Here is a 16,431-nt window from a genome sequence, read left to right on the forward strand (position 1 = left end):
TAGAAGATTGGACTCCAACTCCCGCACCTCCTACAAGAGGAGCTCCCTCTCCGCCACCCTCCTCGACGATTCCTCCCTGTAACGTGTGCTCTCTTCAGAAAGCCAGGCGATTTGAGGCTCTTGGTCGTGGATGAGCAGCTCCTGGGATTGCTCCCCTTGCGGGTGTGATGGAGCACACCCCAGATCCGGTCGAGCTCGCTCTAGAGCTTCTGGTTGGTAGCCCGCTGGCCGAGGGCGTCGACGCGATGGATGTGCGTCTGGAGAGCCATGGCATGGATGGCGGAATTCACCTGCCGACGGAAAAGAAGATCAGAAGATAGCGGAAAAGGGCAAAACAAGAGAGAGAAGAGGGAAAAAGGTCACTTACCACCATGCAATGAGGAAAGGCAAACACGGAGAGGTCCCCGAGCTCCATGCTTCCCCACTAAGGGATCTCGTCATTAGTAATCGCCTTCCGGCTCCTCCGGCGAGCCACCATATAATCATTTACCCCTTCCTAGTTTCCCACTAGGAACCATGGTAAGGATGGGGTTGAAGGGGATTACAGGGAGCCTTCCCTGGCTGAGGGAGCTCATTTCCCCCAGGGTTAATCCCACTAGCCCCCTTAGGAGGGGGCATCGGAACCTCGGGCGGAGGAGAGGGTAGAACTGCCTCAGTAGACCCGAACTCAGTACTTCCCGAAGGAGGGCTCTGGTCGAGGCACGTCCTCTTTGTATGGCGTCTCCGGCTGCCCGAGAGAAGGTGGCGCGAATCGGCACTGGACATAATGGCTGCCAAAAGACCACAAGATATTAGTTCGACAAGGAACAAAATACATGTGTACAAGGCACTACACGACCTAAAAGGCCGACCTACCCGGACTCAAGCCTGCCTGCACGAGCTTCTCCTCGGTCAAGTAGTCCGAGCAAAGGAAGCCTACTGACGCCCAGGACAGCATCGTTTTCCGAGTTTCAAGGTCCAGCTCGACCCCAGGGTCCTGGATGGCACCCCTCCACTTTCATTAAGGAAGGGCCAAAGGTATCAGGCTCCCTTCCCCTAGAAGTAGACGCCATGTTGCTAGAGGCCTCCCGAGCCTCCGGGATCTGCTCCCAGGCTCCCCCTGAGCTCGAGGGAGCATCATCATCCTGGCTATCGCCCCTGTGATAGGTATGGTATGGGTACCCAGACATGGCTGACAGTGATTGGGACTCACCAGAGTAGACAAAATGGAGCAGATTGAGGAACTCGGATAGACTAAGTGAAGTGCGCTACCTCAGAATCCAAAGACAACAAAGATGGCATGGGAGAAAATAGGGCCCGAGGGGGCCCCCTATTTATAGTCTCCACCCTTTCAAATTGACGGCTCGGATCAAAGCAGATCCAACAGTCCGTGGGCGCCCTGACCGCACGCCTTCTGAAAACCAAAGGCGATTGGCGGCATGTCTTCCATAATTAAGGTAGTCGAAGCCGCACGACGTTCGGAGTTGAAGGTCACCTTAGCACGTTTTCGGAATCCAAAAAGCCAGGAAAGTCATAAAATCTCTTGATTCCCGCAAATGCATTTAATAAGGACAGTCAATCAAGTTTGAATTTCGGTCAAACCAGTCCATCGCACTTCATAAACTCCCCGTGCTAAGGCGGTACTCTTAGCTCGAGGAGTGGGGGGCAATTGATGAAGGATGATTTGACCCAACCTATGTAATGGTGACACGTAGACACTTACTCAGTATAAGCGACAGCTCAGCATTGTGGCCCAGTACAACCAAGTAACGGGCCCATAAAGCAGCCCGCTACATCGCAGCACGCAAAGGGAAGAGCTCGCCACAACGCGAGCTCCAGGTTCCCCAAGCTACCTCTAAAGGGACACTCCGAGGCAACTATAGCTTGTGAGCTAAAGTTATTAACTCGCCCGAGATCCCTAGTAGACAGGTCACTTCAAGGACCAATTTTACTAAGGGTAATCCTGGAATGTTCCAAGCTCGCCACGAGATAGCTCGCAAATGAGCTGCACTAACACTCTCCAAGAAGCTTCCAACTGACAGACCGTACCGGTCAGACTGCGCCATATCCTCTACTGACGAAGCAGTCTCAGTCCTTTCGACAGTCTGTGTCCACGCCTCTCGACAAGCAAAGACGTGCCTGCCACTTCGGAAATGTGTCACTCACCCTGGCGAAGCGTACACCACAACGGCCACCTGCACAGCCCTGGCAGGTAACGGCTATGGCAGGAGCCCAGTGGTGGTTATGCCCGACCTAATGTGAGTGTCCCTATAAAAGCCCTCAGGGTAGAAGGGAAACTTCTTCTTGAGACCTCTAATCTCTCGAGCATAGTGATAAAGCGCGACCTAGACTCTTAGCTACCGACTCTTCTTTTCCTTCTTTCTTGCGCTCTAACTTAAGAATCGGAGTATTCCCACCGGGTAAAGTCCCTAGGAATCCTTCCTTTCATCTTCTCAGGTACCATTCGTTATCAACAAGGACCCAGTCACCCGCCAGCTAGGAGTGCCCGGATCGTGCCGCACCAATATATATATATATATATATATATATATATATATATATATAGATATATATATATATATAGATATATATATATATAGATAGATAGATGTTCCAGTCTTCACAATGTGAAGAAGGGTGGCTTACAAGCTTTCTAGGTTCTATCCCCATATTTGACCAGGTCCCCAATAAAGAAAATGAAGAAAAAGATAAAAGTAAAACAAAATAATAAAGAGAAATTTTCAGAAAATAAAACACCCCCTTCAAAAGCAATCTGTTAAGGACAAACTTACCGACGTCACACCCTCTGGCCAGCATGAGAAGCAATCTCCCTACGCATGTCCCTCTATACGACTATCCCTCTCTATGGCTATCCTTGCGAAAGTCCCTCTTGCACAGCGGTTAGGGTTTTGGGCAAGGTGTTTTTTTTGTTAAATTCCAATGATATGCGAAGCACTGGATCTCTCTCCCTCAATTGCCACATCACCACCCATGTTGGCGCCATGTCATATGCACACTCTCGCTTCCCTTAATGGCTCCTTGCACGAAAATCCACCCATTTTCATTTATCGGTGTTTTCTCGATAAACAATTGCACCAAACATCCATTTAAATTCTAATAAACGTTTATCACGCGAAATGCATAGGTGGTGTCTATATGGCAGAGTTTATTGAAAAAAGAAATGACATGCATCAGAAGTCCACGCACCATGAGAATCTTCGTGCCAAGAGCAAGGTTTTTAAAATCGGACCGAACAAGGAATAGTTCTAGGATTTGGTTCTTGGATTGAATGGTCCAACTATCTAGTCTGAATGAACAGCCCATTTTGACAAAAAATTTAAAAAAATAAATAAAATGACCAAAAACCATTCTCAGGTCGAACAATTTGACGGTTTAATAGCCCAAGTCAATGGTTCGCTGACCAAATCAATGATTTTTTGCTAAATAGTGGGTTTAGGGTAAAATGGAATTAAGTGACTGGTTCCCAATTTTTCCAATTCGATCGTCTGGTCTGGTCCAATTTCGAAAACATTGGTCAAGAGATTATATTTATTACACCGTCTAATGGAGGCAAAAGAATTAAATAATCCACTATTACAGTTGCCAACTTGGAGCCAATTACGACTTTGTTGGCTCGATTGGAATGATAGACTTGAGATCGAATGAATCCTGCTACTACCGCTATATTTGGAAATGATGCAAATATGTGTGAATGCAAATATGTAGAGTGTAAAACGGTTCATATAAATTGTAAAGTTGGGTTAGTTTTGCACTGAAAATTTACCTTCTTACCAAATAGACTTTTACTTGTAATGGATGCAAACATGAATTTCAATAAAGCATATGCTTTTTTTTAATCAAAAGCCCACTTGAATGCAAATTTACTTCTTTTTTATTGGCTTTTTGGGTTTGACTATGATATGGAAAAGATATGATATCTGAAAAACTTCTTACCAGTCAACTGGAATCAGAAACGTGGTAGTCAATTACGTGTTATTTATCAAAATTCATGGGTGGGTTTTGATTGGTCAAAGCTCTTTCAATTCCATATCTTTTCTGCATCATAGATTTTCCCTTTTTATTGATGTACTTTTACATCTTATTATCAATGTAAAAATGCATTGGTCTGTCATTTGTCAATTAAAAAATGTAATATTGTCAAACACAGGCAAAAGTGAACCAGAGTGCGAATTTACCCTGAATCGAGATTTACACTCCATTTGCATCATTTCCAAACACAGCCTTAGGTTGGGGGTTTATGAGTAAGAATGATGGAGTACGCATATTGTGTACTAATGAACCTAAAAAGCAAAAATAAAAATAAAAAATCTTCATTAACCTCTCATCCTGTCGGGCAACGACCCCATGGGGTAAGGGATGAAAATTGCCTTCGCGGGTCATCGGGGATGGGATTAATAAAGATTCGACTCTGGTTCCAATTATATGAAGGGATAGGAAATCCATCACATGGACGCCCAAGATTGCGGAATAAAGGGGGCGAATTTCAAAAATTTTTCATTCCCTTCAACTAGGAATCGAATTATCTATTTAGAAAATCATATTTTCAATGATCATTCTTGAACCATAAACTGAACCAAAAGGAGGAGAGAGAGATAATACCTGATACAGAGAAACAATATCTCTCAATGGAGGTGTTCACGCCCAAGGTAGAAACCAAAATCTGCTCTCACTGAAGATGGCGCAGTGCAAGGTGGAGCAGAATCAGCAGTGTCCTTCCTAAGAACTTCATTCTTCCCAAAAATCACCTGGACGGCTAGTGAATACAACTCCTACCAATCTTTTCTGCAAACGATTGGAATCAAGATCCAATCTTGATTTCTCCCAAGCAATGGAGATCGAACTTCTATAGGCGGCGGCTACAGGAGGGAGGCGGCTAGAGAGAATTTGTAGGGTGCAGAATTCTCTCCTCTATGACCTCAGCTCTGAAGACAAGACTTGAGTCAGTTGGATGTTGTGTCTAAAGGCTGCCGCCCCTCTTCCTTTTATAGACTTAAAGGGATCAGCTCCTAATCCCATTAGGAGTCGCTAACCCAAATCATATCCGGATTAGAAGTCCCTTTAAGATAAGGGATAATCCTTATCTTATCTGTAGATTAGATCAGCCAGTTCCTAATCTAATTAGGAAGTTTCCAAATCTAAATCTCATTTAGATCTTCGACTCTCTAAGTGGATAGGGTGTGGGCCCAATCCTTTCAGTTGATCTTATCTCATAATTCGCCCCCTTAAAGACTAATCAAATTAGCCCAGTTCGAAATGGGCTTAAGGCTCATTTAGGGTTATGTATTCATTAAGCCTTCCAAACTGCTGCCCAGTTGGGCTTCCTTGTATGGCGTGGGACTCAAACATTGATCTACACATCAACCACATGGGTTCAGTCCAGCCTTTGTTACAAGGCCTGGCCGAATACACTGTTATGGACAGTGCACCCCCTGAAAACCATTAGATGGGCTCTATGGGCCCAACACTTACCCTAAGTGGTCCCTGGGCCAAGCCACCTTGTAACACCCAGGGACTGTGGGCAGATGCAAGATTAGCCCATCAGGCATGATCCTCAATGGCCTTACACTTAACCTCTCAGCCCATAATGATCATACACTGCCCGACAAGAAAGGACCTCTCCCTCGGCTGCAAGGAACAGTGTTGCACTCTCTCAAATATGGATCTTGGGAATTAAAACCTTTTGCAAATCATTTTGAAACCATAATATATATACTTTTATATCTCATATAAAATATATTTTGCAAAACAAATTTCAACGATTGAAATCGGCTGCCAGTAGTCTTGGTTTCCATCAGTGAGAGTGCATCCCCGATCATTACCTTTGTCCGACAAAGGGGCTGATCCTGTCAATATGATCACCCACTTAGGTGAATTCTCAGACTGTCCCAACATACCCAGGTTTTGACCCCCGCTAAGGATCTCAGTGATTGGTACATCAAAGATAGCCTAATCCGACACCTAGTGCAGTATCATAATCGAGTCTAGGGGTTGGGTGTAACTTTCCAGTTTTGCCCATCAATCTCCAAGGTCCAAGGCAATACTGGAAATCTGGTCAACTTCAAAGATTCAATTAATCCCACACTGTATATGCCTAGGGTCTCACCCTGGTAGCTGAGACAAGCCACCCCAACCGACTTGGTGGCACCACAGTGTCAGCCTTGTCAGGATAGGTCTCCCCAGACCGACCCACTGGCTGTGAACATTATAAACTAACACGAGTCTCATTAAGTGTCCAGTTTAAGGGTATTACACAGAAACATATCAAGGGAACATGAATCAAATATTCACTTTTATGTATTTACAATAAACTCATAAAGTACATCATTTTAATTGAAACTAAGGGCATACAAAACTGTCTAACATTATATATATTAAATATTATTTAAATATTATATATATTTAAAATATTATTTATATTTCAAAATGTTTTCTTTATTTAAACAAAAAAGTACTTTTAATTAAAACATTTGAGAATTTGGATCTCCTAAGGAATTCATCTCTGTCAAGATCAAGGACGAAGGGCAACTTTTATCCCTTTACAAGAATCAAAATTGGGGATAGAAATCTGTTCCAAAATCAGGGGCAGAGATGAAGAATATGTTCTAGCTATTCTTGCTAAAGATATATAAGTGTAGAAGATCCATCTTTATTTTTTTTTTTATTTTGTTAATTTTTAATAGGATTTCCATTGTAAAGAATGGTAAGTGTTTTAGCTAGAATCAAAAGATAGAAATGAACACGCTGGCCACTTGTGCAAATGGACTCCAACAACGATTCCGTCGTTGGACTGGTGAATTAAAATTAGTAGAGAGCCAACATTGCATTGCCATATTGCACCATGTCGATGCATGTCCCTTTCAACCATTTAATAATCCTATAAATTAACTAGGTAAGATGGTCGAGTGTACTAAAGCTCATCAGTCACCATCGATCTCTCCATAATAACCTTATCCATCATTAATATAATCGCTATGGTGATAGACCCTAGGTTCCCTTATTTGATCAGTGCCCGTGGGTTGTGAGAGATTGGGTTCAGTACTCACAAGACTGTAATCACACAGTTCATACAACCTTTTTTACATCATTTATATTGGGAATATCTTCATACTTATTTTGATTTTTTTTCATGGAGAGATATTCTTAATGCAAGGGAATATGGGAACAGTGTACCTACATCATGCATTGTGAGTACTGAAGCCGATTTCGGGCTGTGATTGTTATTTGTTGGGTTTGGTTGCAATCCTGTATGTGCACATTCTTCATATATCTATAGTAATTCAATTCCCAAATTTGTATATATTAAATATTGTAATATCTAAAATCAGGTGGTTATAACTTCAATGTCAATTCTTTTTCTTGTTATGAGTTTTAAAAACAAATTAAAATTATCTAGTTTGAAATTTGTTATTTACGACAAAAACATCGAAAACATGTTCTTGGGTTGGGTTGTAAATGTGTTGTTTGGTTTAATTAAATTGCATGAAACCAGTTAAAAACACGTTCTTCAATTTCTGATTTTAAAACTTGTTTTTGTTTTAAATTATACAACACATATCTCATCATCTTTCATAAATCAATCAATATCTGTACCCTTAACATTTTTCTTACACCATTTTGATGGTTTTGAAACAAAACTAACTTATTTTTGCAAAGTATAGTCCAAGAGCATATGATTTTGCTTGGAAAATTTTATGATGCCAGAAAGACATGATACTGCAAAGGTTTTGACCAATGGAACCCTCAATAAATTGTGATTCAAACTCGCCCAATTGGTTACCACTTTTATGATACTGATACCAACTAATTGGTTATACATCTAGTTGAACCCTTTGTTTTTTTTCTGACGTGACAATTCAAAAAACTAATGAAAACAAAAACATTCATCTTGCACAGAAAACCCTTAATTTACATTATACTTGATGGAAGTATGTGGATTTGAGAAAAATATTTCAAAATGAAATGGAATTAATTAAACTATGCTTGGCTACAATGCAATTATACAAATAAATTTACACTGATACAAAACTATGGCAGCACAAATGATTTAAATGTAAATTCTGGCATATTTTTGTTTCAAATTTTAACTTATTTTGTTTGATTGCAATACAAATGAAGTAAATTAAGACATGCACCAGGATAAAGTAAAACACAAAATAAATGAAAATTGTATTTTTTTTTTTTTCATTTGTACTAGCACAATCTATATATTTTTTTGTAAGTAAGGTTTGTTGTAGAAAGGGAAGAGAGTCCAGGTGACGTGAGAGAGGGGTCAAGGGTGCATTAATTAATATTTGGCTTTTGTCATTGTATTCACTAAGAAGAAACAATGAACGAAAAAGAGAAGCGAATTATTGGTGGTTGCTTCTAACAATGGGAATGCTTGAAGATTCCGGTTATAAAAGGCCCCACCCACACAGATACCTTTCTTGACGATTTTTCCTTGCACCCAAAAGCCCAAGAAATCAATTCTATATTACCGATTAAATAATGAATGAATAAAAAAGAATCTGGGGAAGAGTGAGGTGAGAAACAAACAAACCCCAGATTCCAATCCTCCTCATTCAATGAATATGAATGCTACCACGACAAAAAAAAAAAAAAAAAAAGAGGGAGAGAGAATGAAAGGGAAAGAAAATAATCATATGTACTTTGTAAATTCCAAATAGCAATTAGGGAATAAACAATTAAACAGGACATGGCAGCAAGAAACATAGCAACAAGAGAGCATTTGAGCATCAGATTTGAATAATAGATACACTCATGGAGGTGGGACCACAATACTTCTTGCGAGGCCCACCAGTCATAGTATCATGTATTTGATCAATACAATTTTATCAAAAAAATAAATAAAGTATTTGATCAATATGCCAAAAACCTTAAGATTAATGAAATGCATTGGCCAAAAACCTTAAGATTAATGAAATGCATTGGATCAAATCCTTAAGTCCGGATTTTCTGTCCACAAGAATTCTGTCCATCTTTACTCACATAATATTGTAGTTATATATAGAGAACATCTCATCCTTGTATATAGTATTATGCACGGAAAGATATGTTCCTAATGCAGAGGAGTAGTGTATTGTGTGTAGATATGGGTAGAATTCTTGTGGATAGGATATCCGGAGCCCAGATCCTTCATTGCTAAAATGTACATATATGTATGTATGTATATATATTAGTAATGAAAAATCTATGATACCACAAATGTATGATATCAAAAAGGCTTTAGCCAATCACAATGTCTTGTGAATTTTAACAAAAACCCACTTGATTAGTTTTTATGATCCTGATTGATTGGTTGTAAGTTTTTTTGATATCATGTCTTTCTGGCATCATAGCGAAATCCATTAATAATAGATACATGTAGATACATGATCACATGAATTCAATATACATACTACATTCATTGTTATTCCATTCATTCTCATTGTCTTAATCTTACAATTAATGGTTGTATGTGGTTTCTGATTGGTTACTTGATTTTATTTGTTGAATATTTTGACCAATATTATCCATTTATTCATTTAAGCTCAGTTTGAAAGGAGTACAAACAAATATGTGCAGTGCAAATATATATAAAATAACGCAAAATACAAAGTTTTACACTATAAATTTGCATTAATATGTGTACTCCTTCCAAACTGAGTCTAATCTAAGGCTCAGATTGAAAAGAGTGCAAATGCAAATATATACAGTATAAGTATATATAAAATAATACAAAATATAAGATTTTGCATTCTATACATTTGCATTTATACTCCTTCCAAACTAAGCCAAAGGAGAAAGATGAAATAGAGGTTGGTTAGCCAAACCAAAAACAGAGGCTAATTGTGGTCATTTTTAGCGGGTAACAGAAAATAATAGAAATGGAGATACTTTGCTTCAAAGTACCAGAACTAAAAATTCTTTTTTTTTCTGTCAAGTTGGGTAATAAAAAGTTGCGTTTGGTTGTAGTGTAAATTTATTTGCATTGGTGCAAAATTATAATAGTGTAAATGATTATGGGTGCAAATTTAGATTATTTTTGTTAATAATACAAATAAAGTAGAATAAAATCTGAAGCAAAATAAAATAGGTATTTGGAACTATTGTGTTTTTTCTTTTTTTTTTTACTTCATTGCGTTTTTTTCAAAAAAATACTTGAGGTTTTGAGAATTCGTTTTTTCATAGTACTGTTTGGTTTCATTGTTGTTTTCTGATAAAACGGTGCAATATAGGAGGAGCCATATCGGCCACCATACTAGAAAACGTGGAAAGAAAAAAAAAACTAACCAAAAATGGCATCTTTTAAGATGGACAGTTTTTTCAAAATAAAAACGGCAATTTCTTTTTTACTGTTTTTTTTTTTAAGAAAATGGCTAACAAAACGCCATGTGTTAAAAGTAAATAAAAGAGCAATAGTTCTATGCACCCAAAGTAAAATCCAAAACAAAATTAAACCAAAATTTACATTATTTTTATTTGTAATCCCATGCATTTATATTAATAGAAATAAAATTACATTACAACCAAACGCTACCTTAATAAATAATAATGTTTTTTACTTATAAAAACAAATGTTAATTATTACCAGTAAGAAAAGAACAAAGACGTTCCACTCAAATAAAGACCCCTCTTGAAGTGCAGTATAAGTCTGCGAAAACAACACCCCTCTCTCTCTCTCTCTCTCTCTCTCTCTCTCTGTGTTTCTGAGTCTCTGCAATTCTCGCCTTCAATCGCGTAAAGCAAGTTCAAAATCTTTGCGTGTCCGAAACTTTCACAGGGCAAACCCCAAGTTTGTTTAATAGCTTGGGGTTGGGTAGGAGATTGATAGTGGTTGATAGTGGTCAGAGTGAGTGCAGCAGAGATAAGTTTTGTGCTGCCTCTTGTTCCATGTTTACGAGGAGTGGTTTCTCTGGGAATCAACCTGGGAAAGCCTGGCGATTTCTTCGACAGCATATTCGACTGCATCCATGAGATCACTGCTGCTCTCCCCTTCACTAGGATGACCGATTCCTCAGCTTACAGAGTCGATACCACGTCCCGTCTCGCCCAATGGAGAATCGACAGCTTGACTTCCTGCACCTACCGGAAATCCGATCCTTTCAAGATGGGCAACTGGAATTGGTGAGACATCCAATCAATTCTTGCCTTTCCCCAATTTCAAGAAACATCTCGAATGATCATTTCTTTATCTTTAAAAGATAGAAAATTGCAATTATTTCTTATCAGTTCAATCATTCGATTCTGTATACAAAGTTAAAAAATGAAATGACCTTTTTTTGTTCTCTCTCTCTCACTCTCCGTGCTTATCTTTGTAACATTTTTTTTCTTAGAAAGATGGAATTAGAAGAATTAATCCTTATGTTTTTTTTTTTTTTTTATCTTCAAAATTTTCTGGTCTTGAAGGCATTTATCGGTAGAGAAGAATCGGGTATTGTCCATTAAACTATACCCAGAAATATCAAATCTAACGAGAGACAACCCCCCAATTGCATCTTTCATCATTCGAGTCGTATGTTCTTTGGGAGATCGAAAGCCACTGGTTCATCCGGGTAAGTGCACAATATTTATTTATTTATTTATTACTTGAGCCTAATTAGTTAAGTTCCCCTTTTTTTCTAAAACAGCGTATCCATGGCAAAAGAACAGCTTCTTGCTTTCTTCGTGAACTTATTTTATGCTACTTGAGATTGCAGGAATAACAAACAAACAGATAAAGAGTAACGACGATTTTGTTTGGGTGATCGATACTCAGTTAACCGGGAAGTTCATTATTGACGTCGAGTTCCTTGATTTGAAGATCTCATCGCCAAACGTATGATTCTCTCTCTGCCATTTTTTCCCTTAAGTGTTACCTCTCTCTCTCTCTCTCTCTCTCTCTCTCTCTCTCTCTCTCCCTGTTCAATTCTGTTCTACAAAAGAAAATACTAACAGATAGAAGGTTGATTTCCGTAACAAATAAATAAATGCCCTTAACTTTTATTCAGGATGAACTTTGAAACTTCTGGTCTTACAATTGCAAGTTTGCAACATCAGAGGAGGACTATAATCATCTGAAGTATCAGCCTTGCAGATAACCTGAACATCTCATGGCACCTTTACTAAAGTAATGCTGATAGTTCAGATGATTGTTGTCCATCCAAGTCTTGTCCCAAAAGATTTTCTTTATAGGAAAGTTAAATGGAGTTGCATTCTGTGTATGTGTTGCACATTATGGCTATGAGAAATTAGAGACATTCTGACGCCATTTAAGACTACAGGCTACTCATTTAGCTAAGATTTTCAGTCCAGGAAAGCTTTGTTACTTGCCTGTATTATCTTGTTCCCTTGAGTCCTCCCTCAGTTGTGATTTGTCATGTAATATACAGGGCGGTGAACCTTGCTCCATTTGGGCTGAAGGATCCACTCGGAGACGGTCCAATGCAACAGCCCTTACCTGCCTCAGCCGAATGTTGTCTGAAAGTATCCACACGGACATTACAATCAATGCCTCCAATGGGAGCATTGGAGCCCACCGTGCTGTGCTAGCTACAAGATCACCTGTCTTCCGGAGTATGTTCTCACATGACCTCAAAGAGAAGGAACTATCAACTATAGACATCACAGACATGTCAATTGAAGCTTGCCAGGCTTTCCTGAACTACATCTATGGCAACATCCAACAGGATGAGTTTCTGACCCACCGGCTTGCACTTCTCCGTTCAGCTGATAAGTATGACATCTCTGACCTGAAAGAAGCATGCCATGAGAGCCTTCTAGAAGACATTGACACTAAGAACGTACTTGAGAGACTACAGAATGCTTCTCTCTATCAATTGCCAAGGCTAAAGAGCAGTTGCATGAGGTATCTCGTGAAATTTGGCAAGGTATTTGACATTCGAGATGATTTTAATGCCTTTTTACAATGTGCCGATAGGGACCTCATAGCTGAGATCTTCCATGAGATTCTTGCCACCTGGAAAGGCTTCTAAAATTTGCTCAAGGAAAAAGTAATGAAGTGTGCTTATGTGGGCTAGTGTTCTATGTAATTATTTCCATGCAGATGGATAGCTGGGATGAAATTCTATTTGTGCAGGATTTGTTTTCATTATAACGTTCTTTTGTTGAGGTGGATTTGATTATGTCAATGTGTATATTTCTCCTTAGATGAAAATGTCATTGAAGAAACATTTACTCATGAACTGCTTTGTAAAAAAAGATTAATGTAAATAATTTGATATATACCAGTATTTAATGATCAGATTTCAATTTTTTCTTGAATCTTCTCTATAGCCTACAAGTCAATAAGTCATACTTAGAAGATATACTCATATACATCTCAACCATGCAATGAAACATTGAAGTCTAGATGATTGCTATCTGGTCTCTAGTTAGTACCATGCTGAACTATCAAGCTCATTTACAAGAAAAGTGAGTTTTCTCTGGCCTGATTCTGAAATTGAAACTCAAATACCGCTTACAAAGTTGATTCCAAGTTACTAAATAAAGTTTTCATGGTTATGGTAAGTTATATGATTGAACAAAAATTTCATATCATTTCTTTTTTTGAAAGAGAAATTTCATATCAAATTTCACGTGGTTATTTGTCCACTTCATCATGTATAAAAAAGAAAACATGCATAAAGCATTGAATGGGAAGCATCAAGCATGCCTGCAGAAAGAAAATTTCTTGCCCCCAAACCAAAACAGAAATAAGAAATGAAACTAACTAGAGGGGGAAATATGCAATTGTACATGACACCAAATAAGATTTTTTTCCCAAGTAAATGGTCCTTGCTACATTTAACCCTAATAGGTCCCAGCTGGCTTGTTGATAGCCTCTTGCTGGCTGCAGTGGAGAGAGATCTGGGATCAAAGGCTTCCTTGGTCGGGATTGGTGGACGGGCCACCCGGTCTACGTAGCCAATTTTCCTAGCAATAAATAAACAAAAACTCTGATAGGCCTCCTATCAAGGCTCCAAAACAGCACAAGAAAGAGAATTGAAACCAAGTTAACCAAACAGAGAGTAATGACTGATGATTTGCTGAGAAAAAAAAAAGGATTACACAAGTCATCTGAAAATCTTATTGCCATGCCATGATAGTTCCAACTGACCTGGGATTATATTCCACTTTTATCCATCCCACCCCACCCCCAAGTTTGCCTAGCAATTGTAAAAAAAAAAGAATGAAAATTTTAATATATGTTGGTGTTTGATATTTCTGCTGGTGCTTGATATAAAACCTATCTTAAAAAGAAAAAACCACAGATTTCAATGCAGTTATTTTTAAGAAAAATTTAGTATATGTTGGCATTTAGACAATCCTTTTAACAAACCCCAATTGGTGGCAATAATATGAAAAATGTAGCAGCAGTAGTCAAGCCCCAAAATTTAACGGTAGAAACAGGGTTTTTAACATGAAAAATAGAAGAGGTATGACTAAGGCTTGCATTTTATGTATGAACACCAAAATGCTAAGTGGCTTATACATGGAACAGGATAGGTATACATGGAGCATCTTTTAGATAGATTATAGTCCCAAATTTATATTATTTATAGAATCCTAATCATCCAACAAATATATAACTAAAAAGCCACTGGAAAATTCCATTCAAAAGATTTAACAACAAAGATTTCAGCTCTCAAGATCATCCAATCCAGTTTTGATAGGATGGACCATTAAAATACACCTCCTTGAATTGAAAATTGTGGGTCAGAGGACATATACACCAATGACAGTCAACCTCCCACTCTGCATTTCTTCAACACAACTAAGCCTTGTGCAACCTATTTATGTTGGCTGCATGAATCCTGTTCCACCATTCCACTCTTTTCGATGTCATATCCATTGTTAAATTATGGGCCCTGAAATCATTTCTCACTGGTTTCAATCCTTATCCTTTTCGGTCTTCCCTTAGCTCTTCTAAGCCCTTCTTGTAACAAATCACTTATTCTTACTGAGACTCTATGTGGTCTTCTCTCTATACATGACCGAATCATCTGAGTCTACTTTCCTTTATTTTATCACGTATTGGAATTACTCCTAGGTTCTTATGAACAAGTTAATTTCTGATTCTATCATTTCTAATATTCCCGTGCATGTCTGCTGCACTGGCATAGTTTTGGGTTCCAAACAGCCAATGCAATAGCTACAATAGGCTCATTTGACCTTAATTTCTCATCTAAAGCTGATATTACACCATTTAGTTACCATTAGCTTGACGTTTTCATAAGATTGAAGCCATTTGAGCTCCCCCTCTTAATGTCATTACTCAATGATGGTTCTGGCTATCCAGGGTCTTGGAAGGGGTGGTCTGAACAGACTAAGCTCTGGAGTTTTATTTTGGCTCAAAAACGGAAGCAGTTTGAATTCCTCTTTACTGAAGCAAAAAGGAAATGACACTAGAAATAGAAGCAGGAAGCAGTATTGTTATACACAAAAATCAGCGGCCAGATTTTATGAATTGAGAAGTGACTCAGATGGTGATTTACAATCTTCTAGGGAAAAACAAAATATTCAAAGCAAATGGAGCTTAGAACTACGACGACTGTGTAAGTAAAAGCTAAGGAGGAAAAGTACCCAAAAAATGATAAAATGGAGATTATATATGTCTGTAGAAGCAAAGAGAATACGCCTAATCCATGAGTTAGACAGAAGAATGAATTGTCATCAAAGCCGCATACCATTCAAATGTTAATAGTGATTATGACCAAATTTAAATCACCCAGAGGAAAAAAATATATATGCAGACCCAAAATTTAAAAATAATAATAAAAAAAAAATAGCAGAGAAGAGAAGCAAAGATTACCAGCTAAGAAGATATCTAAGGATGTTATGAATTCAAATCCAATGCGAATTCGATCAGGCCCATTACGTGTTATCTCTTGCTTTCTCTCTAAAGCATTCACCTTGGAAATTTAAACCACTTCCCTCAGAGAGAATATGCTGGTTGTTGGAGCACAGAAGAGGATATACTAAACAGGGAAGGAATATCCTAATATCCTATATCCTCTCAGGTTAGAAGTAAGAACTAAGAACAAAGTGAGTGGGATCTGTTCATAACAAAAATTGTACCAATGGTACCAACATGATCTGTGTCCACACACATCACGGATCCACTATGTCTGCAATATACGGATACAGATCATATTGGAAGGTGTTGGAACAACTTTTTGTTATGAACAGATCCGGCCTCAGAACAAATAGAGAAAATCCAGTACTCCGAGCTGGCGCTAGATAAGCACAGTCAGCAGTCGGGACAGAGAATTCCAATACTACAACTACAAGTTTGTCAAACTGGTATCTGCTACAACTGCATCGAACACCAAAGATCGAGTTCGTATCTGCGCTCCACAGCACATCCCAACTATCTATTCGGAACATCTCTAATGGCAAGTACGAAAGATTCTCAATACATGCTGAGATGTGCATGTGAATCACCTGTGGGACCCTGTGATCTCGCAAAGA

The 16,431-nt window shown here is 38.6% G+C and overlaps 1 protein-coding gene and 1 long non-coding RNA gene across 3 annotated transcripts; one reads left to right on the top strand and one right to left on the bottom strand.

Annotated features, from left to right (window-relative positions):
* Positions 1 to 10,454: 10,454 nt before the first annotated feature.
* LOC148874892 (uncharacterized) lies at positions 10,455 to 16,168 on the bottom strand. 2 transcript variants are annotated; one of them, XR_016105144.1, is made up of 3 exons: positions 15,773 to 16,168; positions 12,292 to 12,710; positions 10,455 to 11,097 (listed from the first exon to the last, which is right to left on the bottom strand). It is a non-coding gene; the product is annotated as an uncharacterized LOC148874892 (long non-coding RNA). The 2 variants fall into 2 exon arrangements; XR_016105145.1 differs by having other exon boundaries at positions 10,455 to 11,174; positions 15,773 to 15,935.
* On the top strand, positions 10,973 to 13,242 carry LOC148874893 (BTB/POZ domain-containing protein). The gene is made up of 4 exons (XM_088965107.1): positions 10,973 to 11,106; positions 11,389 to 11,534; positions 11,679 to 11,797; positions 12,351 to 13,242. Exons 1-4 carry the CDS (start codon positions 10,985 to 10,987, stop codon positions 12,951 to 12,953), a joined length of 990 nt encoding a protein of 329 aa, XP_088821233.1. The 5' UTR covers positions 10,973 to 10,984; the 3' UTR covers positions 12,954 to 13,242.
* Positions 16,169 to 16,431: the final 263 nt, after the last annotated feature.

Source organism: Nelumbo lutea, chromosome 1 (genome assembly GCF_056320005.1).
Source record: "Nelumbo lutea isolate HS-2025 chromosome 1, American lotus-T2T, whole genome shotgun sequence".
Classification (NCBI taxonomy): domain Eukaryota; kingdom Viridiplantae; phylum Streptophyta; class Magnoliopsida; order Proteales; family Nelumbonaceae; genus Nelumbo; species Nelumbo lutea.

Excerpts from the sequence above, each read along its gene's own strand:
- LOC148874893 (XM_088965107.1), top strand. The coding sequence starts at position 10,985 with ATGACCGATTCCTCAGCTTACAGAGTCGATACCACGTCCCGTCTCGCC. Across the intron at positions 11,535-11,678 it reads AAAGCCACTGGTTCATCCGG|GAATAACAAACAAACAGATA; the intron begins GTAAGTGCACAA and ends TTGAGATTGCAG. Across the intron at positions 11,798-12,350 it reads TGAAGATCTCATCGCCAAAC|GGCGGTGAACCTTGCTCCAT; the intron begins GTATGATTCTCT and ends TGTAATATACAG.